This window comes from Eschrichtius robustus, chromosome 5 (assembly GCF_028021215.1).
Source record: "Eschrichtius robustus isolate mEscRob2 chromosome 5, mEscRob2.pri, whole genome shotgun sequence".
In the NCBI taxonomy this organism is placed as follows: domain Eukaryota; kingdom Metazoa; phylum Chordata; class Mammalia; order Artiodactyla; family Eschrichtiidae; genus Eschrichtius; species Eschrichtius robustus.
Genome location: NC_090828.1, coordinates 35,331,481 through 35,359,002, shown reverse-complemented (window position 1 = coordinate 35,359,002; position 27,522 = coordinate 35,331,481). Strand labels below are relative to the sequence as shown.

Sequence of the window (27,522 nt, the reverse complement as noted above, 5' to 3'; positions counted from 1 at the left end):
ATACCTCTTCTGCGTCTATTGAGATGATCATATGATTTTTGATATGATATAAAAACCATTTGATAGATTGTTTCCAGTTCAAGATGACAACATAGGAAGATACTGAACTCACCTCCTCCCATGGACACACTGAGTCTATAGCTACATATGGAACAACTTCCTCTTAAATAAAACTTAAAGGCCAGCTGAGTGACAACTACATATTGGGCAAATGAGAAGAAAACAACATTGAAGCAGGTAGGAGAAGCTGGAACACAATCTTGCCATAAACCCGTCCCCCAATGCAGTAATCCGCAACCAGGAAGAAAGTCAAAACCTGCATCTTCTCCCTGAGGAGGGAAAGATTCAAACCCCACATCAGGCTCCCCAGTTTTTAAGACATGCACTTGAGAGATGAGCCCCCAAAACATTTAACTTTAAAATCAACAGGGTTCAAGTCCCGAGGCCCACAAACTATAGCAATCTGATAAACAGCTCTTCCAGGGTCCACATGCTCAGATTCACCCACCCCAGGGCCCAGTTCAAAGGTGGCCAATTGCACCCAGACTTAAATAGTAAAGTAGCTCACTTGCTGATAGAAAAGTGCTGGCCTGAGGGGCAGCCGTCTAATTTAACACACACATCTAGAAGCCTGCTGGAACACTCTCTGGGAATGAAGACTAGCAGGTACCATCTTCATGCTCTCCCTTTGCTGTGCTCCAGAGCACCAGTATTTCCTGGAAGAGAGCTTTTATACTCGTCTGGAACCCTCACTTTTTATGGCTCTTAGCCAGGGGACACCTCCTGATTGCCTGGCTCTGGAGGCCAGTGGAGCTTGCATTCCTGGTCCCATGGGACTGTAACAATTGGTGTTACCCAGAAAGGAGCTCATAGCCTTGTCTGGTATCCCAATTTTTGCAAATGCTGCCAAGAGACACCTCTACATTGCATGGCTCTGGTGGCCAGTAGGGCTTATGCTTGTGGGTCCCACAGGACTGTAACCAATGGAGAAAGAGTTCTTAAACAGCTACCACCCCAGGATGCAGCAAGAGGCAACAGACCCAGAAGCTCAGTCTTTCCGTGACGGAGATCTGTTAGCTGATCATCATGACTGCAGCCTGAGGGGCAGACTTCTAATTAAACACGCATCTAGGGGCTGACTATAATCTTTCCCAGAGACCTCATAGGGTGGGTGCTATCTTCACACCCACCTTCTGCCACACTCCAAAGTGCCAGTGTCTCCTGAAGGGGAAATTTACATGCATCTGGTCCCCTGGTTTTTGTATTTGCCACCCACAGCATGCCCCTTGATCCCTTGATCCCCTGGCTCTGGTGGCTGGTGGGACTTGCATTCCTGAGTCCCATGGGACTGTGGCAATCAGAGAGATGGTTCCTGGCGGGCTAACATCTACAGGACACTGCACAGACAACAGACTGAGGAACATCCCCCAGTCTTTCTGCAAAGGAGGCCTCTTTGCTTGTCCTAGTGCTTCGGCCTGAGGGGCAGGCCTCAGGTTTGGCACACATGTATTGCCAAACAGAGCTGCTCTCAAGGAACATAGGCTGTGAATGCCATCTTGGTGCTCTCTCTCTCTGCCTTGCTCCAGCTCCTCAGAATCTTTCTGAAAAGAGCTTATACACTCAGCTGGAGCCCCGATTTTTGCAGCTGCCGCCAAGGGGACACCTTCAGATTGCGTGGCTCTGTTGGCCAGCAGAGCTTACACTTGCAGTCCCACAGGACTGTATATATTTGTATAGCTCTAAAAGCTGCCGCCTGAGGGTCTGGCTTCCAAGCAGCCTCAATCTAGGTGATGAGATCCTCCCCTTTGGGACACTGACAGGTCTTGGCTCATCCTCAACTACTGGGAGTTATTAAAAATATAATAGGCTGCTTGGACAATCGCAAAGGTTTGAGAGTCAACTAAGAGCTGGGGCAGGGCCAAACAATAAGGTTCATCCTCTGCACAAGGCTACTCTTTCAAAACTGAGTGAGGTGGTTGTTTCATCTACTGTATAGAAACCAACACAGAGAGTCAAGTAAAATGAAGAAACTGAGGAATATGTTCCAAATGAAAGAACAAGATAAAACCTCAGGAAAAAACCTTAATTAAACATAGATAAGTAATTTAGCTGAGAAGGAGTTCAATAATGGTCATAAAAATGCTCACCAAACTGGGGAGAAGAATGAATGAACACAGTGAGAACTTCAACAAAGAGATGAAAAATATAAGAAAGTACCAAATAGAAGTCACAGAGCTGTAGAATATAATAACTGAACTGATAAACACACTAGAGGGGTTCAACAGCAGACCAGATGAAGCAGAAGAAAGGATCAGTCAACTCAAAGGCAGGGCAGTGGAATTCACCCAATCAGAGCAGGGAAAAAGAAAAAGAATGGAAAAAAAGTGAAGATAATTTAAGGGACTTATGGGACAACATCAAATGGACTAACATTCACATTATAGGGCTCCCAGAAGAAGAGAGAGAGAAAGGAGAAGAAATCTTATTTGAATAAATAATAGCTGAAAACTATATAGCCGAGAAAGGAAAGAGACATCCAGATCCAGGAAGTCCAGAGAATTCCAAAAAAGATGAACCCAAAGAGACCCACACTAAGACACATTATAATTAAAATGTCAAAAGTGAAAGACAAGGAGAAAATCTTAAATACAGCAAGAGAAAAATAACTTGTTATATACAAAGGAACCCCCATAAGACTATCAGGAGATTTTCAGCAGAAATTTTGCAGGCCAGAAAGGAGTGGCATGATATATTCAAAGTAGTAAAAGAAAAAAATCCAACCAAGAATACTCTACCCAGCAAAATAACCATTCAGAACTGAAGGAATAATAAAGAGTTTTCCAGACAAACAAAAGCTAAAGGAGTTCATCACCACTAAACTGGCCTTACAAGAAATGTTAAAGGGACTTCTTTAAGCTGAAAAGAAAGGGCACTAATTAGTAACAACACATATGAAAGAATAAATCTCACTGGAAAGGTAAATATATAGTAAAGGTAGTATATTAATCACTTATAAAGCTAGTATAAAGGTTAAAAGAAAAAAGTAATAAAAATAACTATGATTACAATAATTAGTTATGGAATACACAATATAAAATGATGTAAAATATGACACCAAAAACCTAAAACGTGGCAGGGGATAGTATAATGTTGAGCTTTACAATGGAATCAAACTTAAGTTGTTATCAACTTAAAACAGACTGTTATAGATATAAGTTGTTCTATGTAAGCCTCATGGTAACCACAAAGCAAAAACTTATAGTAAATACACAAAAGATAAAGAGAAAGGAATATAATCATACCACTAAAAAAAGCCATCAAACCATAAAGGAAGAGAGCAGGAGAAGAAAGGAACAGAGAGGAACTATAAAAACAATCAGAAAACAATCAACAAAATGGAAATAAGTACATACCTATCAACAATTACTTTAAATGCAAATGGACTAAATTCACAGAGTGGCTGAATAGATCAAAAAATAAGACCCATCTATATGCTGCCCACGAAAGACTCACTTAAGTGTAAGGACACACACAGACTGAAAGTGAAGGGATGGGAAAAGATATTCCATGCAAACCAAAAGAAACCAAAAGAAAGCTGGAGTAGCTATACTTTTATCAGATAAAATAGACTTTAAAACAAAGACTGTAATAAGAGACAAAAAAGGGCATTATATAATCTTAAAAAGGTCAATCGAACAAGAGGATATAACATTTGTAAATATTAATGCACCCAAAATAGGAGCATCTAAAAAATAAAGCAAATATTAACAGAACTAAAGGAAGAAACAGAGAGCAATACGATAATAGTGGGGAGCTTCAATACCCCACTTACATCAATGGATAGATCCTACAGATAGAAAATCAATAAGGAAACATTGGCCTTAAATGACATGTTAGGCCAGATGGACTTAACAGATATTTACAGAACATTCCATCCAAAAATAACAGAGTACACAATCTTCTCAGGTGCACATGGAACATTTTCCATGATAGATCATGTGTTAGGCCACAATACGAGTCTCAGTAAGTTTAAGACAACTGAAATCATATCAAGCTCCCTTTCTGACCACAATGGTATGAAACTAGAAATTAATTACACAAAGAAAACTGGAAAATTCACAAATACATAGAGATTAAACAACATGTTACTGTACAACCAATGGGTCAAAGAAGAAATCAAAAGAGAAATCAAAAAATACCTTGAGACAAATAAAAATGGAAATGTAACATACCAAAATTTGTGGGATGCAGTGAAAGCAGTTCTAAGAGAGTTCATAGCAATGTTTACCTCAAGAAATAGGATAAATCTCAAATAAACAACCTAACTTTACACCTCAAGGAACTAGAAAAAGATCAAACAAAAGTTAGTAGAAGGAAGGAAATAACAAAGATTAGAATAGAAATGAATGAAATAGAGACTAAAAAGACAATAGGAAAGATCAATAAAACTAACAGCTGATTTTTTGAAAAGATAAACAAAACTGACAAACCTTTAGCTAGATTCACCAAGAAAAAAAGAGAGTACTCAAAATCAGAAATGAAAGAGGAGATGTTGAAACTGATACCATAGACACACAAAGGATCATAAGAGGCTACTATGAACAATTACATGCCAACAAATTGGACAACCTAGAAGAAATGGATTAATTCCTAGAAACATACAACCTACCAAGACTAAATCACGATGAAATAGAAAATCTGAACAGACCAATGACTACTAAGGAGATTGAAATCTCCTAACAAACAAAAGTTCAGGACCAGACAGCTTCAGTGGTGAATTCTACCAAACCAATTCTTCAAAGAATTAATACCAGTCCCTCTTAAACACTTCCAAAAAATAAAAGAGGAGGGAACTCTTTCAAATTCATTAAGGCCAGTAGTACCATGATATCAAAACCAGACAAGGATGCCACAGGAAAATTACACACCAATGTCCCTGATGAACATAAATGCAAAAAATCCTCAAAAAAAATACTAGCAAACTGAATTCAACAATACATTAAAAGGAACACACATGATGATTTACTCCAGGGATGAAAAGATGGTACAACATCCACAAATCAGTCAATATGATACACTACACCAACAAAATGAAGGAAAAAAATCACAGGGGACATTACTTTAAATGACCTTAAAACTGTCAAACTGTCAAGCAACCACTGCCAAAAGCCTGCCTGCTCCTTCCACTGCTTCCATCAGTTTCACTTCATGAAGATCACCTTCTGAACATATGTAATGGCAATCCTCCAAGTCTTCTCCCTCTGACTCAGCACTGTTGTGTCTTCAGAGGCAAATATAAGATACTGAACTCTGATTTTTGGAAATGGGATCATAATAGCGTAGTGATTTGAAATATAATATAATATATTCAACCTCAAAACTCTACTGAACATAACTAAAATTTTGTAGGTGAGAAATGGTTCTTTGGGATCTCACAAGTACTTCTAAGTCATCGTTACCTGGTCCATGAATCAAAAATGATGCTTAATAAAATCGCAGAGGAAAAAGACAACTAACACAGAGGAGAGTTTCCATAAAACCATTTCTGCTTGCTTTATATTTTGTACACATCTTCCACTGGACTCTAGTCCAAGGTTGCTCCACCTGAGCACTATTGCCATTTGGGGTTCAACAATTCTTTGTCATGGGGGGCTGCCCTCTGCATTCTAGGACGTTTAGAAGCAACCCTGGCCTCTACCCTCTGGATGCCAGCAACATCCCCCACCCGACAGTGTCCCCAAACGTTACCAAATATATCCCCTGGGGAACAAAACCGCCCCCAATGGAGAACTACTGCTCTAGACCCAAATAATATTTGCTAACTATAAGTTCGAACACCAAAATAAATAATGATAATAAAATGAGAGCCTTTAAGTAAAACGATCTGTTTTAACATATGATTTACTACTAAAAACTGAATAAAATTCTCTGCACCTCTGTGAAAGATCCAGAGGGCAAAAGTAAGAAAGCAGTCTGAAATTTCATACGGGCGCTGACTCAAATGCTAGAATAGATGATCAAGAAATCAGAATGTCTGAAAGTCATGAATACTACCCAAGATAATGAAAAGGAAATATAATTTTAAATGTATTTAAACCACAGTGAAAGACACAGATGTGGAGTGAATTCAGTGCTAATGATTTCATAGAACACAAGATAATACTACTAAATAAAAATGTTATTTGTGGTAACAGGAAGGAGAAAGGGATTCAGAATAAGTCACAGGAAATTTCAAATATTAAGTCTAATAGATTTCTTGACTATTGCCAATAAAGTCTGGGATTTCACTTTAGTGCGGAAAAATACTTACCACAGCATTCCCACTGTGTCCAGTAGTATTCTTAAAATCATACTCTCCCAAAAAGAACATACCATATAACTCAGTTTTAAAGAATTACTTCCACTTTTTACATAGTTCTGGTAACTTTGCATTTAATTTTTTTTTTTTTGGCCACGCCACACGGCTTGTGGGATTTTAGTTCCCCCACCAGGGATTGAACCCGGGCCCTTGGCAGTGAGAGCGCAGAGTCCTAACCACTGACTGCCAGGGTATTCCCTCAAGATTTACATTTTGGGGCTTCCCTGGTGATGCAGTGGTTGAGAATCCACCTGCCAATGCAGGGGACACAGGTTCGAGCCCTGGTCCGGGAAGATCCCACATGCTGCGGAGCAACTAGGCCCATGTGCCACAACTACTGAGCCTGTGCTCTAGAGCCCGCGAGCCACAGCTACTGAGCCCGTGTGCCACAACTACTGAAGCCCACACGCCTAGAGCCCATGCTCCGCAACAAGAGAAGCCACCGCAGAGAAGCCTGTGCACCACAACGAAGAGTAGCCCCCGCTCACTGCAACTAGAGAAAGCCCGCACTCAGCAACGAAGACCCAATGCAGCCAAAAATAAATAAATAAATAAATAAAGATTTATACTTTGATGGTAAGGCAGAATATTCACCTAGGTAATTAATAAGCTCAATGAGGTCAAGAACCATTATTCACTCCCCCAGTAAAGGCAGTAAAAATATAGGTCATAGATTAATTTTTTAAAAAATCAACAAAGGACAGATAACCTCTTTCGAATTGGGGCCATGTGACGCAGGCTTCCATGTAAAGGCCGCTCTTCCAGAGTCCAACATTCTATCAGCTCATGAGGCACCCGCCAGTAGCTAACACCTGGAAGATAAAAAGACAATTTAGAGAACCACTGTCCACTGCCAAAGGCTCAGCAACACTTTTGTATAAGACCGGCCAGAAACAGTTTAAGGTTCATGCCTCCCATTTGATGAAGAGAAGTATAAGCAGGAAGTGCTCCCAAGAAGAGCCAGGGCAACAGTGGCACAGCTCATGACCCAGGTCCAGAAAGAGCTGGCTACCAGCCGCCCCAGCTCTGCCACTGATAACCAGCAGGTCGTTATACAGACCTTGGGCAACTGAGTGTGTGCTGGTTAAGGGCACAGGCACTGGAGCCAAAACTGCCTGGGCCTGGATCCCATTTCTCTCATTCACTAATCATATCACCTTGGGAAATTGTTCTCATCTGTGAAATGATGACAATAATAGTACATAATACATAATACATACATAATAGTACATAATACAATAATAGTACCTTGCTGCGATGATTAAATGAGAAAATAAAAACAAAATGCCTAGAACAGGGCCTGGCACAGACTTAGCACTCAAGAGATGTTAGGTGCCTTTATTATAAGTCATAGTGTTGGCAGTAATGTGAAAGGATTGGACAGTAGGGGTTCTAACACTTGCCCTGTCTACCTCACTAGGTTGCTGCAATCATCAAATCAGATAAATTTTGTGAACCACTCTGTAAGAGGCAACCACTATATGAATATGAGGTATCAATACATTATAGGCATCTTTTCAAACGAGAATAATCTGTGTTAATGCGGCAGGCCAAGATTCCAGTCAAATTCACTTAATTTTTAAATCTGATATGTTTCTTTTTTTAAATTTATTCTATTGAAGTATAGTTGATTCACAATGTTGTGTTAATTTCTGCTGTACAGCAAAGTGATTCAGTTATACATGCATACATATGTGTATGTGTATATAAATATTTTTTCATATTCTTTTCCATTATGGTTTATCACAGGATATTGAATACAGTTCCCTGTGCTATACAATAGGACCTTGTTGTTTATCCATTCTATATATAATAGTTTTGATATGTTTCTGATTGAAAGCTGAAAATGTATTCCTTTTTTAAAAAAATTTATTTATTTTTGACTGTGTTGGGTCTTCATTGCTGTGTGCAGGCTTTCTGTGGTTGCAGCAAGCGGGGGCTACTCTTCATTGTGCTGCACAGGCTTCTCAGTGTGGTGGTTTCTCTTGTTGTGGAGCACGGGCTCTAGGCGCGCGGGCTGCAGTAGCTGTGGCACGCGGGCTCAGTAGTTGTGGCTCGCGGGCTCTAGAGCGCATGCTCAGTAGTTGTGGCGCACAGGCTCAGCTGCTCCGCGGCATGTCGGATCTTCCCGGACCAGGGAACGAACCTGTGTCCCCTGCACTGGCAGGCGGATTCTTAACCACTGCGCCACCAGGGAAGTCCCTGAAAATGTATTCTTATGAAGCTTAAAAACCTTATGCTAAGTGAAAGAAGCCAGACACAAAAGGTTATATATTGTATGATTCCATTTATATAAATAGCCAGAATACACAAATCCACTGAGACAGAGAGCAGACTGGTAGTTGCCAGGGGCTGAGGGGAGAGGGGAATGCAGAGTAACTGCTTAATGGATACTGGGTTTCCTTTTGGGGTGACAGAAATGTTTTGGAACTAAATAGAGGTGCTGGTTACACACACTGTTAATGTAGCAAATGTCACTGAAATGTATACTGTAATTAATTCTATGTTATGTGAATTTCACCTCATTTTTAAAAAAAAGAACCATAAAAATTATACATAGACACATTAAAAAAGGCTTAAAGAATGATGCTGAATAAAAACTGCTTGGTATTAAAAACAACAGTAACCTTTAAGTCCCAAGAAGGAACTTGGTGTCTTCTTTTTTAACCATTAAAGGGCTAGTAATAACAACCAACTTAGCAAGCTGGGCACATAAATTATTATATATAATAGACATGTCCAAATACTCGAAGTCTATGGACCTCATTTTAAGACAACAACTTTCTAGAACTGCTTGATCATACTCCCAAACCTACTTATGCTACAAAAACATCACCAGATCTCATCCATTAAGTTTTTATTTTTAAGTCAGGTTTATTGAGATATAATTTACATAAAATAAAATTCACTCTTTTTAAGTACACTGAGTTTTGACAGATGTATACAGTCATGTAACTATGGCCACAATCAAGATACAGAACATTTCTATCATCCCCAAAAAGTTCCCTCCTACCCTTCTACAGTTGATGCCCTGCCCTCCATTCCTTAGTTTTGCCTTTTCCAAAGTATCATATAAATGGAATCATACACCACGTAGCCTTTTGTGTCTGGCTTCTTTACCATGATGTTTTGAAGATTCACCCATGTTGATATATGTATCAATAATCATCTCTTTTTATTTCTGAGTAGTATTCCATTAAATGGATATAATGCAATTTGTTTTTAAGACTTTCATTTTTTTCCTGCCTATAATTCACATTCATTGTACAAAACTTGAAAAATATAGAAAAGTATATATAAAAAAAAATTAAAAATCACTTCTAATCCTAAAACTAGGAATCATGGCTCATGACATTTTAATGTATCTCATTCCAGTCTTTTTTCTATTCGTATGATATGCACATAATTGAAAACACATATTTAATTTTGTTTCCTGCTTTTGACCATTTCTTACTTTATCATGGGCACTCATCAACGTAAAAAGTTATTCAAAATAATTTTATTTTATTTTATTTTATTTTATTTTATCATTATTATTTTTTTAGCCACGCAGCACGTGGGATCTTAGTTCCCCAACCAGGGATCGAACCCGTGTCCCCTGCAGTGGCTGCGTGGAGTCCTAACCAACAGACTGCCCAGGAATTCCCTCAAAATAATTTTAATAGCTATATTTCATCTATAACCTGTGGATGTGCCAATATGTATTTAACCCTGTATTATAGACATTTATATTGCTTTTATTTTTTCCCTATTATGAATAATGTTTAGTTGAACATCTCTGTTCATAAGCCTTTGTCTGCATTTGATTATGTCTTTAAGGTAGATTTCTAGAAGTAGAATTATTGGCTCAAAGAATATGAACAATTTTGATGCTATTGATACATACTGATAAATTGTTTCCAAAAAAAGTAATATGAATTTTATTCCTGCCAAGAATGCATGAGATCTTTACTAATGTGGTATATAAAAAAATAGTTCTCATTTAATGTATAGTTCATTGATAATGAGTTTGAACCTCTGCCACGTTTATTTCCTTTTCTGGGAATTTTATGGTCATGAACCTTATACATTTATTTGTAGGAGGGTTGAGCTGGTTTTCTAATCAATTTAAATAAACCCTCTCTATTGTAAGGATAATCTTTGTCCAGTTAATGCAACACTTTTATCCAAGTTTTTTATTAGTTTTTAAATTTTATTTATGTTTTAAAGTTAATACACTAAATATTATGTAATCAAATTTATCTTTGTTTATGTTTTATTTAAGCTTATAATTTCTTTCCCTATTAAGAAATCAGTTATTTGCTTACATTTCATTATAGTCTATAATAGTTTCATTTTTCATTCATAAATCTACCTGGGATTATTTTCATAAATGATGTGAGGTTCAAGTTCTGTTTTTCTCCCAAGCATATTTCTCAAATAATCTATTTTTATTGGTATTTAATGTTTTCTTATCACATAGTAATTTTATTCTTACAAATTTAACGGATTTTACTCCTGATCTCTGCATCTATTCTTGTACCAGAAAGACATGGTTTTATTAGTATAGAGCTACATATAGTATTTTTACCATCAAACAGAGTTAAACTCATCCCTCTAATGACTTCTACTTCCCAAAATGTTTTTGGGTATTTCACCTGTTTATTCTTTCAAAGGAATTTTAGAATCATTTCCTCAAGATTCTCAAAGAGGTCCATTTATATTTTGGTAGGAATTGTGTTAAACCTATAATTTAATCTGAGAAACACTGACATCTTTATAATATTCAGATTTCAGGATCACGGTATGTCTCACAGTAATCTTCATCTCTTCTTTTTTGTAGATGGATGGATGGATGGACAGATAAATACATTTTAGCAGTTTTCTTCGTAAAGGACCCAAGCATTTCTTGGTGGGGCAGCCTAGTTATTTCGTTTTGTTTATTGCTATTGTGAATGGGATTTTCTCCTATAATTTCTAATTAATTTACCATAAGTAAGCTGCTAATCTTTTTTTATATTGTATCTAGCTAGTTTAGTCTACTAAACTCATCATTTGAAATACCTTTAGTTGATTCTTTTCGGGTTTTCTACAAAGACATATTGTCCACAAATAACAATAACTGTCTTCTTCCTTTCAATAGTTTTTTTTTTTTTTTTTTTTGACTGTGTTGGGTCTTCGTTTCTGTGCGAGGGCTTTCTCCAGTTGCGGTGAGCGGGGGCCACTCTTCATCGCAGTGCGCGGGCCTCTCACTATCGCAGCCTCTCTTGTTGCGGAGCACAGGCTCCAGACGCGCAGGCTCAGTAGTTGTGGCTCACGGGCCCAGTCGCTCCGCGGCATGTAGGATCTTCCCAGACCAGGGCTCGAACCCGTGTCCCCTGCATTGGCAGGCAGATTCTCAACCACTGTGCCACCAGGGAAGCCCAATAGTTCTTTCTCTTACTTCTGTTTCCTGTATTATGGCTTTCCACAGGCCTTCCAGAACTTTGTTAGATAACAATGATACTCTATTACATGCTTTCTAAAAAGTTAAAATCAGTCACACACTTTGTTAAAGTCAGTGATCCCCGCTCTCTGCTCCAGCTTCCTGAGTCAGTGGAGGAAGAATCCCAGCCTAGGCCCTCCCAAAGCCTCCCAGGCAGCCTGCTAGTCCAGCGGCACAGAAGGAGACAAGAACACCAAGGGCGTTGTTCTTCAACTTAAGCCCAAGTGTCTCAAAGTCAATTAAATCTGAAGTAATAAGCTTAAAGAGAATAGCATTTTGTTCAACACACTTCATCCTATCTGTTTGAGGGGCATGATATGAAAAGAAAAAGGAGGAAAAGTGAGTGAGGCAAAGTGGAGGGAAAAAAGGATTGGTCCTAGCATCCTGCCTGAAAGAGGAACAGCTGATAGAGAGTTTTAAAAAGCTTCTTCCTTTCCTTATTCAATCTTACGTGACTTGCAATGTCTCTCTCTACCAGCTTTTAAGATCATTTGAGGACTGAGATGTGTCTTATTTATCTTTGGACAATTTTAGGACTTAATTATAGTGCTTGCACCTAATTGACACTCAATATATGTTAATTAAGAAAAAAATACTTAGGCATAGAACAGCTAACCCTCTGTGATCTTTAAGCAAGTGGCATGTCTCTCTGAGACTTCTTTTCCTCATCAATAAAATCATAAACAGCATACAGGGTTGTTTTAGGACTAAGAGATACTGAATGTAAACTACATATCACACTGAATATCAAGCAGCATTACTATTATCAACTCACATAAGCAGCTTGGTAAAGACAGTCAAATTTCAAAGTGTGCATTTAAAGAATATTTATTTTCTAAGGGCTCTTTAGATATCTTCCCAGCATTATTTTCATTTTCTCTCTCTCTTGTTTTTTTGATTACACATTTTATGCTTAATTTAGAGGTATACTTCCTAGGACAATGCTAGGTACACAGTAGGTGCTACAGAAACTCTTTTTATTATTTTTTTTGTAATAAATTTATTGTATTTATTTATTATTTTTGGCTGCATTGGGTCTTCGTTGCTGCATGCAGGTTTTCTCTAGTTGCAGCGAGCGGGGGCTACTCTTCGTTGTGGTACGCGGGCTTCTCATTGTAGTGGCTTCTCTTGTTGCAGAGCACGGGCTCTAGGCGCGTGGGCGTCAGTAGTTGTGGCACGCGGGCTCTAGGGCGCAGGCTCAGTAGTTGCAGCGCACGGGCTTAGTTGCTCTGTGGTATGTGGGATCTTCCTGGACCAGGGCTCGAACCCGTGTCCCCTGCATTGGCAGGCGGATTCTTAACCACTGCGCCACCAGGGAAGCCCCAGAAACTCTTTTTAAATTGAACTAAATAAGCATAACAAAAGTGTATTTTAGGTTACTGTATTATAGATTATTAATAATATCTAGCAACTCATGGGGTTTAAAAATTTGTAAGTAAACTGCCTCAGTGTTACTATAAGGTGACAACTACCTGGACCCACACCAAAAACATTTTCTCAAAAAAAGAAATGCTGTATTTGAACTTGCTTTGTCTTATTAAGGAAAAGTCTACCTTCCGCCATGAAATGAAAGAATTGTACTGTACCTTTTCCTTCCCAGGCATCAAAGGCATCCATCATTTTCTTCAATTCTGCTACTGAATAATAGCTCCAAATATACTGAACATTATTTCCTGCCTCCCTAGAAATATTACAAAAGGTAATGAAAATATACTACCTAGGTATGACTGTGTATACATATACACAGCTAATAGATACTCAATAAGTGCTTGTTAACTAAGGAAAAAAAATATGTAGGTAATGAGTAGTTGTTCCTCTGTGATCCTTAAGCATATACATATGTATATATATGTATATATATATATATTCTATATACGACATACTAGATGAGCGTAATATACTATACTTACGTACTAACCTACATTTGATCTCTTTTTTACTGCAGTAAAGTATTTGTTAATTCCACAATATAAACTGTGCAGACAAATCAACAAATCTTTAAAATAAGTTTTCTTTAAAAAATCACCTAACTCCAGTAAAGTTAGAAAAGGTTCAACTTTGACTAAAACTTTCCTAGCACTATGTCAGGCACTTATATATCATATACAAACATCCCTGCCTGTAAAGAATTCAGAAAATGATAACATATTAATTATCTAAACAGCAAGCTCATGTGGTCATGCATTAGTCACTGACATGTGACCCAATCCAATCTCCCAGAGAATTAAAAAACAAATTTTGCTAAGTGAATTGACTAGTATAAATGAGATTACAGGGAAAATATTAACAGAATAACCCTTAAGAATTTAACATGTTCAAGGCATAGAATTTTAAAGTTGGGAGGGACCAGATGAAAAGTCTTTCAGCATTTCTCAAACCAGGACACCAAGACACAGGCCAGTCCTGGGTCCCTCAGCGGGCCTGCTGACTTCTAGGCCAGGCTTCTGTCCCTGGACTACAGTGGAGGGGAGATACCCAGGCATGTGGCTTTTCTTTTCTTTCTTTCTTTTCTCTTTTTATAATGCCTCTCAGGGGATTCTGATGACCACTCCCAGTTGAGAACCACTGTACTAGACCAAGTAGATGGCCTATTGCTTATACAGATGTGAAATGGTCTGAATTACAACCTCCTCATGAAACAGGCCTATCTCGACATCTATGAGATTCACTCTGTCTGTTGAGAGGTACTGGCTTCTTTCCTAGTCAACCACATATTCCATTCAATAACACCTCTTAGAAGAGACCAAGACTTTATGTTGTTCCTTTTCATACTTAAACACAGACATACCTTTTAAAAATGCTTTTACTGTGAATTCTTCCTCCCAGCTGCTTATCAATTGCATCTGTTCCATCAGTTTTTGTAGAATATACACCAATAATTCTACTCTCACAGCTTGCACCAGATGTGTTAAGATAGTGGAGAACCCAAACTGTTGGTTTATTGCAAACTAAACCATACGAATCACAGAAGTCTGTTAAAGCCTGGGGCAAAAAAATATATAAAATTTGAATTTAATTCTGGAGTAAAGTAAAAATGAATTTGCTCTATTACTTTCACATAAAGCTGTAATTTCAGTTGGTCATAAGGGAAATAAAAAGATTATATATCTCAGCCTACTGTTTATGCCTTTAAAAACCAAACCATTTGTTGAATTTGGGGTATTGGGGGAGGTGGGGCAAATCACCACCCAAAAACCCAAAACCTTTTCATTTAGAGAATCTTTTTCCACATGGAAATTATATTTTACTTCCTCTTCCTTTAGACTCACTACCAACATCATTTTAAAATCTTCATATAATAAGTAAAAGTTAAAATTCTTTCTTTTCCCCCTGATTTTCCATTTGACTCAATCTTCCTTTTACCTCCTACTGACTTGCCCCATGGTTGATGCTTATTCTTAACTCCAAATCCAATCATGGATTAACCAGATTAACTTGTTCTTTTACACTGAAAGATATGAATATATGAACTCGATATATACTGTCTGAACTCATTTGGCATTTATCCACCTTTTCACTCAATCACTTGAATACTAAGTACCTATGTGTGAATACTAAGCACTGTCTGAGGCCTTGGAGACATAATGGTGAGCAGGAGACAGAGTCCCTCCTTGAGTTTATAGCTGATGCAGAAGACAGACATTAAATAAGTCATCAGCACACAGTGTAAGAAGTGCTACCAGGTAAGCCTACGAGGTGCTAAGGGGCACAGAGGAAGAGGGCTTCACCCAGTGGAGTGGTACAGGCCTTCCCTGGGAGAAATGGCATTATTGCTGTGAGCTCTCTGAGGCTAGGCACTCTTTTCTGTTTTGTTTTGTATCCCAAGTGCCTAGAAAAGTACCTGATACAAAGGAGATGCTTAATATTTACTGACTCAGTGAAGGAAAAGAGGACCCTAACATGTGTTGCATTTTCATTTAATATTGCCATCTAACTCCTGTATTGGCTTTTATCTTCACTTGCACATCTATGAAAATCACCAACAACATTATATACCATTCAAGGGCAAAAACTGCATGTCATATTTCTTTGTGTCCCACACAGTCCCTAGAACAGGGTCTTATATGTCAAAAACATTTGAAATAAATAGGAGTTGGCTGGCAGAATGAATGTTTGCATGCTATATCTGTCGTGCATACAAACCAAGAATGAAAGACTATAAAGGTGAATGTTAATCTGTCCCAACTTTCCAGTTCGGCTTTTTTAGCCCCACTCTGCAGATATGGCAAACAGCACCAAAAGACTGTTCGACAACTCAGTTTATAAATAATTCCAATAGCAGAACCCATACAACCATGCGAATTCCCGAAGGGGATCTGGAACCAAATCAACTTTCTCTTCATGCTGCACTCCTAATAACCATACTGTCAGCTTGCTCTCCTAAACAATGACATCCAACTCAAAGAATTCAAACCAATTCAGACCACTTTTCACTATGAACAATTATCTAGGAAAAATATTTTTCTTAGATGTTCAAAAGTGCTAATTAATAGCAAATATAATACTTATCAATAAGACAAAAACAGATGAAGCTGTTCAAGTCATGTACAGACATTTCAAATGTGATTTAAAACAGAAGCCTCTTAAAAAAAGATTTACTGATCTCAAGGTGAACTAATCAAACTGATGTTTTAACTTAGTAACAAACTGCTACACTCACTAAATCAGGTAAGGGATTTTATACAATCTTTTATTTATCATGACCATCCTTTTAAAATATCACTTCAGTAAATGAATTAATCCCACTATACCCTCACATACTACAGTACTACTCTTAATTTAAGAAGAACTTCAAGAGCAGAAGAGTTCTATTTTAAAAAGCCATCAAAAAGTATTAAACCTTCAATCAGGAATAAAAACTCCATAAACTTTTGAGTGGCAGGGTAATACACTTTCCTAGAATAGACTTTTGGCCTTAAAAAATGAGTAGTGGTAATTAAGAAACATGTCTTCAAAAACTGTAAGAAGTAACAATACATTACTAAATAACCAAGAGATCACTGAAGAAATCAAAGAGGAAATCAGAAAATACCTAGAGAAAAGTGACAATGAAAACATGATGATCCAAAACCTATGGGATGCAGCAAAAGCAGTTCTAAGAGGGAAGTTTATAGCAGTACAATCCTACATCAAGAAACAACAAACATCTCAAATAAACAATCTAACCTTGCACCTAAAGGAACTAGAGAAAGAAGAACAAACAAAACCCAAAGTTAGTAGAAGGAAAGAAATCATAAAGACCAGAGCAGAAATAAATGAAATAGAAACAAAGAAAACAATAGCAAAGATCAATAAAACTAAAAGCTGGTTCTTTAAAAAGATAAACAAAATTGATAAACCTTTAGCCAGACTCATCAAGAAAAAGAGGGAGAGGACTCAAATCAATAAAATTAGAAATGAAAAAGGAGAAGTTACAACAGACACTGCAGAAATACAAAGCATCCTAAGAGACTACTACAAGCAACTTTATGCCAATAAAATGGATAACCTGGAAGAAATGGACAAATTCTTAGAAAGGTATAACCTTCCAAGACTGAACCAGGAAGAAGCAGAAAATATGAACAGACCAATCACAAGTCATGAAATTGAAACTGTGATGAAAAATCTTCCAACAAACAAAAGTCCAGGACCAGATGGCTTCACAGGTGATTCTATAAAACATTTAGAGAAGAGCTAACACCCACCCTTCTCAAACTCTTCCAAAAAATTGTGGAGGAAGGAACACTCCCAAACTCATTCTATGAGGCCACCATCACCCTGATACCAAAACCAGACAAAGATACTACAAAAAAAGAAAACTACAGAGCAACATCACTGACGAATATAGATGCAAAAATCCTGAACAAAATACTAGCAAACAGAATCCAACAACACATTAAAAGGATCATACACCATGATCAAGTGGAATTGATCCCAGGGATGCAAGGATTCTTCAATATACGTAAATCAATCAATGTGATACACTATATTAACAAACTGAAGAATAAAAACCATATGATCATCTCAAAAGATGCAGAAAAAGCTTTTGACAAAATTCAACACCCATTTACGATAAAAACTCTCCAGAAAGTGGGCATAGAGGGAACCTACCTCAACATAATAAAGGCCATATACGACAAACCCACAGCAAACATCATTCTCAATGGTGAAAAACTGAAAGCATTTCCTCTAAGATCAGGAACAAGACAAGGATGTCCACGCTCACCACTATTATTCAACATAGTTTTGGAAGTCCTACCCATGGCAATCAGAGAAGAAAAAGAAATAAAAGGAATACAAGTTGGAAAAGATGAAGTAAAACCGTCACTGTTTGCAGATGGCATGATACTATACATAGAGGATCCTAAAGATGCCACCAGAAAACTACTAGAGCTAATCAATGAATTTGGTAATGTTGCAGGATACAAAATTAATGCACAGAAATCTCTTGCATTCCTATACACTAATGATGAAAAATCTGAAAGAGAAATTAAGGAAACACTCCCATTTACCACTGCAACAAAAATAATAAAATACCTAGGAATAAACCTACGTATGGAGCCGAAGACCTGTATGCAGAAAACTATGGGACACTGATAAAAGAAATTAAAGATGATATAAACAGATGGAGAGATATACCATGTTCTTGGATTGGAAGAATCAATATTGTGGAAATGACTACACTACCCAAAGCAATCTACAGACTCAAGGCATTCCCTATCAAATTACCAATGGCATCTTTTACAGAACTAGAACAAAAAATCTTAAAATGTGTATGGAGACACAAAAGACCCCGAATAGCCAAAGCGGTCTTGAGGGAAAAAAACGGAGCTGGAGGAATCAGACTCCCTGACTTCAGACTATACTACAAAGCTACAGTCATCAAGACAATATGATACTGGCACAAAAACAGAAATATAGATCAATGGAACAGGATAGAAAGCCCAGAGATAAATCCACGCACCTATGGTCAACTCATCTATGACAAAGGAGGCGAGGATATACAATGGAGAAAAGACAGTCTCTTCAATAAGTGGTGCTGGGAAAACTGGACAGCTATACGTAAAAGAATGAAATTAGAACACTCCCTAACACCATACACAAAAATAAACTCAAAATGGATTAGAGACCTAAATGTAAGACTATAAAACCCTTAGAGGAAAACATAGGAAGAACACTCTTTGACATAAATCACAGCAAGATCTTTTTTGATCCACCTCCTAGAGTAATGGAAATAAAAACAAAAATAAACATATGGGACCTAGTGAAACTTAAAAGCTTTTGCACAACAGAGGAAACTACAAACAAGATGAAAAGACAACCCTCAGAAAGGGAGAGTATTTGCAAACGAATCAACGGACAAAGGATTAATCTCCAAAATATACAAACAGCTCGTGCAGCTCAATATTAAAAAAACAAACAACCCAATCCAAAAACGGCAGAAGACCTAAATAGACATTTCTCCAGAGAAGACATACAGATGGCCAAGAAGCACATGGAAAGCTGCTCAACGTCACTAATTATTAGAGAAATGCAAATCAAAAATACAATGAGGTATCACCTCACACCAGTTAGAATGGGCATCATCAGAAAATCTACAGACAACAGATGCTGGAGAGGGTGTGGAGAAAAGGGAACCCTCTTGCACTGTTGGTGGGAATGTAAATTGACACAGGCACAATGGAGAGCAGTATAGAGGTTCCTTAAAGAACTAAAAATAGAACTACCATATGACCCAGCAATCCACTACTGGGCATATACCCAGAGAGAACCATAATTCAAAAAGACACATGCACCCCAATGTTCATTGCAGCACTATTTACAATAGCCAGGACATGGAAGCAACCTAAATGCCCATCGACAGACGAATGGATAAAGAAGATGTGGTACTTATATACAATGGAATATTACTCAGCCATAAAAAGGAACGAAACTGAGTCATTTGTAGAGACGTGGATGGATCTAGAGACTGTCATACAGAGTGAAGTAAGTCAGAAAGAGAAAAACAAATATCATATATTAACGCATATACGTGGAACCTAGAAAAATGGTACAGATGAACTGGTCTGCAGGGCAGAAATAGAGACACAGATGTAGAGAACAAACGTATGGACACCAAGGGGGGAAAGTGGCAGGGGGTGGTGGTGGTGGTGGGATGAATTGGGAGATTGGGATTGACATATATACACTAATATGTATAAAATGAATAATGAGAACCTGCTGTATAAAAAAATAAAATAAAATAAAATTCAGAAATGCAAAACAAAACAAAACAAATAAAGGTATATAATACAGTTAAAAAAAATTGTAAGAAGTAAAACTGTCTCATTTTGGTTTATGTTACAACATGGGCTATACAAAATAACATACATTGCTTTGTGCATAATAAATGTATAATAAATGAATATTAGATAAACATTCATACATATATTGTAAAACTTAAGAAAATGCCAAGACCTTTTTAAGTTCTATATTTGACCTTAAAGAATATGTCTCCATTTCATTGGCCAAGTGGTCAGACAGGCTGTACGGATAAGGGATGCCAAAGTAATCAGCCTCTTCCTGCAGAGCAATGAGGGTTTGCTCCTCTGTGGGAATGTGAACTTCTCCGTGAAGATAATCCAGAAGGTATTTAAATAGATGTCCATCACGGTCAATAACACAAGCCCCTAGAAAATATTCAGTTCAAAAATGATTGAATAGATACAAATGACCACGGTAAAATTTCAACATGTCAAACTAGAATTAGACTGAAGACCTCTACAATTAGAAATGTTTCTTTCTCAAAAGAAAGTTAATATCTAGTGTTCAAATAGGTTTAGTCAAATTTGGGGAGCCTCTGTATTCTCATCTACAAGGAAAACGTATTCTGAGTTCCATTAGAAATCTTGGATGCAAGGACTATATTCCCACTATGGCCTCTGCAAAAGCCATGGACACCTTAGACTGCTGGTAGAAACAGAAGCTTACCCCTAATCTCAACCCAGCTGGGCCAGGAAAGGTGTATGGAGTTCCTCCCTAATGAGGGTATAATGGGGTCCAGCATTTGTATGTCAGTGACCCTACAAGTCGACCTGTAGTGTTGCCAACAAATAAACCCTGGGTTCCTAGCTCTGCATGCCATTTGTTCAGACATATTAGGTTAGTTCCTTTGTATGAAACTTTAGAAAAGAAATGCTATACTGGTACTACTTTATGATAAAAGACTTTTTGTAGACAATTCAGCAGAATTAAAAAAACAAAAAAAACACTTCTGTGTGAGGTTACTCAATGATTTCCTTCCTCCCTTGATTAGTTTAAGAAGGGATTAAGAAGGTGAAAACTTAGGGGCAGAGGAAACAACTCAGTCCCTGCTTACCACCTTTACACCAACAAACTTTCTGTCCACATGGACATCAAGTCCTGGGCACCAGACATCAGTGAGTTTTCCATTCTTCCAACTGCCATTCATCTGGCAAAGCAATCTCTCCAGACCCAGGGTTACTAACAGCCCCTCGTGCTCTGAGCTCCTCAATCCCTTTTTTCTAACACAGAAGCAAGAGTGGGTTCTACGAGCCCCAGAACGCCTAAGATGTACAAAAAGCCTTACTTGCTCTGCTGAAGTTTCTTTACCACCAGTAGTAGGTTCAGTGAACCCCAGAGCACTCAAAGCAGAGTGGCCCCAGGACCCTAACCCTTGTATTTTACAGTTTCTTCTGAAACACCAATTTTCAGTCCTGGGTGACTGACGGTATCACTCAACTGATGTTTTCTTAGGCATACACATCTGCCCACACAAGGCTCTGCAGCTGGACTAGGTGTGAGTTTAACACTAATTCTACACTGACAGTACCTGCCCTGTCAGCTATGAATGAGGGCAGCTCCTTTCTCCAGAGAAGTACATTTTTTAACTTGAAGAACACAGAGAGAAGCTAATATATTTAATCAGGCTCAATACCTTTACCCATTGAGTTGTATGAATGGGACAACTTTCGAAATATGATTAATCCCCATAATTAGGTGATGGTTGGCCTTTACACACATTCACTTTTTTGTCAACTATTAGCAACAGCATCACAGATTCTAGAAACTGGTATTTAATTTCTCCATGTACTTAATGAATCTCCGTACAGTCCCAATGATCTCAGTAATTAACATACTAAGCTAATACATTCTGTTGTAATTAGAAAAATGAAAGGGAATTTAAACTAGACTCCTATTTTAATGAATATTCATGATAATGCTTACAGACTTTAGATATTTACCTGATTCATCTGTTTTTAGAGGAAAACGACCACTGAACATGGATGCCAGCATTGAGTCCTTAAAGCGGCACAAGGACTCCCGCCTGGCTGCGTAAATACAGCCACCCACGTTCAGTCGAAGAATATCCAACACCTCTTCTTCTGCCTTGTGACCTTCCATTGTTCTCTCCAACACCCGAAGTTTTGCCTCGAAACACTTTCAGAAACTGCAAAACAACGGTGGTCACGGTACCCCTCTGTAAAAACAAAGGACAATCACCATTGACATTTCCAACAATAGATGAAATAGGTAATAAAAATAAATACATTCTAAAGTGGCTTAAAACAAATTCCTCAGCACTGGCAATACTGAATCGAAGGATTTAATGTAATACAAAAGAAGTTTGAGATATGCTGAGAAGCTGGAAAACTCTGGCTCAGAGGGTTTGTAAATGATAATGAAGTATTACCAACCAAATCAGAGCTGTTGAAATGACTGTTTAAAGAATTAAACAAGATAATGCATTGTCTGTTACATATAAAGCAAAGGTGAGGTGTGCTTATGATCTTCAGTATTCACATATCTTTTTAAACTACAGTAAGTCTGAGGGAGCTGTGTAGACTTGCAGAGGGGATCAGCATGTAGCATGGTTATCAGGCTATGAGGCTCTACCACTTACTAGCCTGGGACCTTGGGCAAATACTTATCCTCCTCTGCCTGTTTCCCCATCTCTAAATTGGAGGGAAGGATGATGCCTACCTCAAAGGACTATCAGAGGAGTAATTGACAGAAAATATAAAAAGCATATAGAACAGTCTCTGGCTCAGAGTACGTACTCAATAAATGATAAATATTACCTATAATAATATAAAAATTTACAAGAGGGTATATACTGAAGGACTTTGTATTGGCTCTGGAGATTTAAGGAAACATAAGAGCAGAAATTATTAACAACGGTAATTGTAATTCTTAAGGTAGGTAACTAAGGAATATATAATTTATCAACTGAGATCAGAATTCCATGTATACCCAAAGCCAAACTGGTCCAGAAGAACAACAAATGACATCTCTAAATCATCTGGCTTCTTCCCTCTGAAATAGCTGAACCTTTAGAGACATTTTAAGGATTTTATTTCTTAATCCATTCTGGAGATAAGATGAACCACAGCTGACCGTGGCACTCCTACAGAACCTAAAACAATACCCTGAGGAAAATGTACTCCCAGTGTATCTTCACGTTTCATAGCAAGTGTGAAATGGCTACCAATAGGCTCAGCTACATCCATGGCCATTCACTTTGCCATCAACTTTGAGCATCCTTTCACAGATGCTCCAATTTAGCCAATTTCCAATAAGAGAAGGAGACGATTAGAGTCTGAGGAACACCATGTGTGTGGAACACAGTAGACAGAAACTATTATGGGCCAACAGTCCAGCCTTCAAAATCCACTTATCAGTGTGACTTCCTACACTGCCTAAAAGTCCAAGGAGCAGCCCAACAATGAACCATGTGAAAGAACCACTTCTGAGGCCTGGAGTGGAACTGGTTCATGCTGTCCCTGTTGCCAGCTCCCTGGAATCCTATCTATTCTTCAAAGCTGCAGGCAAACCTCACTGCTTACATGACCTTCCCAAGCACCCCCCAGTTAGAATCCTTGCACAGTTCTCCCAGATATACTTTGTACCCCTGTCCACATATTATTCCACTTGACTCATCCCTAGTTTGGGGGACTATAAGCTGCATCCCCCTTAACAATTCCCATTTACTGAATGCTACGTGCCAGCCACTGCAGGAGACACTTGACAGACATTACCTCATTCACACAAAAGCCCTACTGGGTAGGAGTTACTGACAGGTGAGGACACTGGAGAAAGAAATAGTAATGTGTGCAGGGTCTACACTAGGGCTACCCCGCCGTAAGTGGTGGAGTCAGCCCCAATCCAGGTCAGCAGGACCAACTCCAAGTTCTTCCAGCTGCACCCCACACCGACTCCTTCAGCACTGTTTCTCTCCTAAGGCTCCTGACCTGGGCACTTCACTCACTAAGCGTCCGTCCGTCCGTCTGAAGACTCCTGTGGATGGCAATAGGAACACAGCAGCACCCTGGACGCAAGGATTCAAGAGACACCCCTAAGGCAGAGGACCATCACCATTTCAAGGCCAGTCACAGGGCCCCACCTTCAAATGCACCCACTTGCACTCCCTGCTGGGTCGAAAGTGCCCAGCCCTCTGAGGTAGCGTGCCCAGACTGCGGTTCCGTGACCACCGGCATCAAAACCATCAGGGACACTTGCTGAAAATGCAGATTCCCGGACCACGACATAGACTCCGATTCAGAAAGTCTTAGGTGGGGTCGGGAGTCCCCCCCGCGGGCCCTACTTTGAGAAACGCTCAAGGGACTCGAACTCCTCCCACGACGCGGGACGAAAGGGGAGGGGCTGGGACACCACAAAGCCCCGCGGGGGTCTCCCCGCGGTCCGGGGATCCCGAATCGGCCCGAAGCCCGAGCCTGCAGCCCCGGGCGCCCGTGTTATCAGCGCGGCCCGGGCCCTTCATCAGGGCGCCCTGCCGCCTCCCGGGCCCGCGGCCCACCCGGCGCCCAACTCCTCCGCACGGGATGGGCGGGGTAGGCGGCCTCCCCGACTGACCTGCGGCCCGCCCGGCCCTTGGCGAGGCCGCCGGACGCCACGGGGCCCGACACGGAAGTGAGCGCCTCCCCAGCTGCTCGGCAACTCGTGTAGCAGCGCGGCCCCAGTACCGCCCCCGTGCGTCTCAGGCTGGCGGCGACAGCCGGGAGAGCAAGGCCCCACCCCGGACACGCCTCGGACACGCCCCTCCAGAGCCCCGCCCCCGGGCTGGTCCCCCCACCTCCGGCAGCCGCCGCCTGCTTTGGGGAGGGCGCGAGGTCTGGCAGTCTCGGTACCATGCCGGGAAAGGAAAGGTCACGCAGAGAGACGCAGGCTGGATCCCCGAGGGACGGTCTTGTCCGTTCAGAGGCGGCTTTTACACATGAAGAAAACAATACCGAAGTTGCGATCGTCCAGGGTCAGTTAATAAGCGGTAAGAGTTAGGATCGGTTAGGTCTTTTCACTTCTAGATGAGGGAGGGCCCTTCCCTCCAAACTGGGTTGCTCAATGCCAAGAGTCATTCATATATTGCACTTGAATGTTTGTGCATTTGGATAGTGTTTGTGGCTTACAAAGCTGTTTCACACAGAGCATTCTTGTTTTATTTAGTCTGTGTGACAGCCCTGTATTTTCATTCCTGTTACAGCAGGGAAAATTGAGGCAGGAGCAAACATTTATTGAATACTTCTGTACCCCTGAGATTCTGCTAAATGCTTTGCGTGCACTAATTTCCTCTTAACAGTAACCCCAAGAGTTCTTTTGGTTTCCAGCTGCAGCCTACCTTGTGCAAGAGACTTTGCTAGGTATTTCAAAATGAATAAAACACAGTCCTATTCTCAAGGTACTTTCCCAGACTCAATAATAATTGGTTCCCAATTTTTCTCACTGTGTCTTAGAAGGGAATAAGCCAATGAGAGGTAAGCCCACCTACCCCCTCAGATATTGATAGTACCCAGGAGAGGAGGAAGGTTTGTTCAACCTACAATTATTGAGCACTAGCTATGGACCAGACACTGGGAGTGGAGGACTGAACAAGACAATCAATGTCCCTGACCTAATGTCCCATGGCATTTCCATTCTAGTGCAGCAGTCAGAAGACTTTGTCTGTAAATATTTTAGGCTTTGTGGGCCATACATAACTACTTAACTTTGCTGTTGTAGTGTTAAAGCAGCCATAGATAATACATAAACGAATGAGAGTGACTACGTTCTAACTTTATTTATGGATACTGAAATTTGAATTTCATATAATTTTCATGTGTCATGAAATATTCTTAAATATTTCAAACACTTAAATATGTAAAAAACATTCTTAGAGCGTGGGCCACCCATGGATCATAATTTGCCTACTCCTGTTCAAGTGGGAGAAACAGACACTAAGCAAAATAGTTACAGACAGTGATAACCACTTGGGAGGAAATAGGATAATGTTGGATGGAGATGATGGCTTGGGAGAAGTTCTCACTGATGAGGGGACATTTAAGTTGAGCACTAAGGATGAGAATGAGCCTATCCTCCGAAGAGATGGGGGAAGCATATTTTAGGAAGAAGGGAGACCAAGTGGAAAGGCCCTGAGGCAGGAAAGGACTTGACAGTTTGTAGGAAGGGAAAGGACACTAGTATATCTGGAGCTTGGTGAGCATGGGGACCAGGGGGAAGGTGATAAGAGATGAAGCTGAGAAGAGAGGCAGGAACCAGCTTTTAAAGCATCTTGTGGCATAAGTAGTTTAAATTTTACTCTAAGCATATGGGAAACCATTAAAAGGTTTTAAGCAGTGAAATGGCATGATCGATTTAATATTTTTAAAAACTCACTCTGACTACTGTGATGAGAATGGATTGAAAAGGCATAAAATGAATGTAGGCAGCTGTTGCAGGAATCCAGGGGACAAATGGCATAACTTCTACTCAAGTGGTGATGGTGATAGAGAGAAGTGGATGAGTGCAAGAAATGTATTTAGGAAATAGAAACGACATTAAATTTGCTGGTGATCAACTATGATGTGCTAGTTCAGGTTCTTTGTGAAGTGGATAGCAAGATCAGATTAAACCTGCAAAAAGCTTATTGGGGGAGACACCTGTGAGGAAAAAATAGGGAGGGATCTGAAGGGGACTGAGAGAGCCTTTAGACTAGATGCAGATTAGGAAAAGTGGATATGATGCAGTTCAAGAAAGTTTCAGGAAAGCCAATGAGGAGTTTTCAAGTCAATGTCCCTCATCAAAGGAGTCTTATGTCTCCTAGGAATAGGCCTGCCTTAGTATCCCTGCCATACTCAGTCACTGGCTGGGAGCAGTCAGTGGGAAGTGCAGCCTGGAACACGGTGATAGATTTCAGAGCACAGTATGTGGAGTACATCAGTCAATAATGCTCCCTGTAATCAGACATCTAAGAGGTACGTTTTCGTGGCTGCCACATATGAGGGAAAGGGGAAATGCAGGATTACGTGTAAATTGTTGGCTGAACAGCTGAATGATGGTGCCATTTACTGAAATGGTGAATTATGGGAGAGATCAGAAGCTGTATTTTAGACTATTAAGACTGAGATGTTAAACAGGCATACAAGTAAAGAGATCAAATAGCCATTGAATGAATCTGGAGCACAGGAGTGAAGTACGGTGGTGCTGAACGTGTGAATTTGGAAGGCATCAGCATTTAAAGCCATGGAACTGGATGAAATCACCCACATAAAGGGCAGGTAATTAAGAAGAAATAGGATGGAACACTGACTCCAATACTTAGATTTCAGGCTTAGAAGAAAGAGCCAGAGAGCCGGAGAGTATGAAGCTATAGGAACCAAGAAAGTAAAGTGTCATTTATGTCAAATGCTGCTAGGAGATCAAGAGTCCACCAGATTTGATAATATAGGAG

General features: G+C 39.5%; 1 protein-coding gene across 5 annotated transcripts in view; it reads right to left on the bottom strand.

Moving 5' to 3' along the window:
- The window catches only part of KCTD18 (potassium channel tetramerization domain containing 18), a 28,898-nt gene extending 4,122 nt beyond the window's left edge, over positions 1-24,776 (bottom strand). The window contains exons 1-7 of one of the 5 annotated variants that reach the window (XM_068543837.1): positions 24,675-24,776; positions 24,053-24,129; positions 22,046-22,281; positions 20,259-20,470; positions 14,611-14,804; positions 13,409-13,503; positions 7,068-7,170 (exon numbers count right to left, since the gene is read on the bottom strand). In XM_068543837.1, the coding sequence (XP_068399938.1) occupies positions 7,068-7,170; positions 13,409-13,503; positions 14,611-14,804; positions 20,259-20,470; positions 22,046-22,205 (764 nt within the window). In that variant the 5' untranslated portion in view covers positions 22,206-22,281; positions 24,053-24,129; positions 24,675-24,776. The other 4 variants (XM_068543839.1, XM_068543836.1, XM_068543840.1 and 1 more) reach the window with 4 other exon arrangements.
- Positions 24,777-27,522: the final 2,746 nt, after the last annotated feature.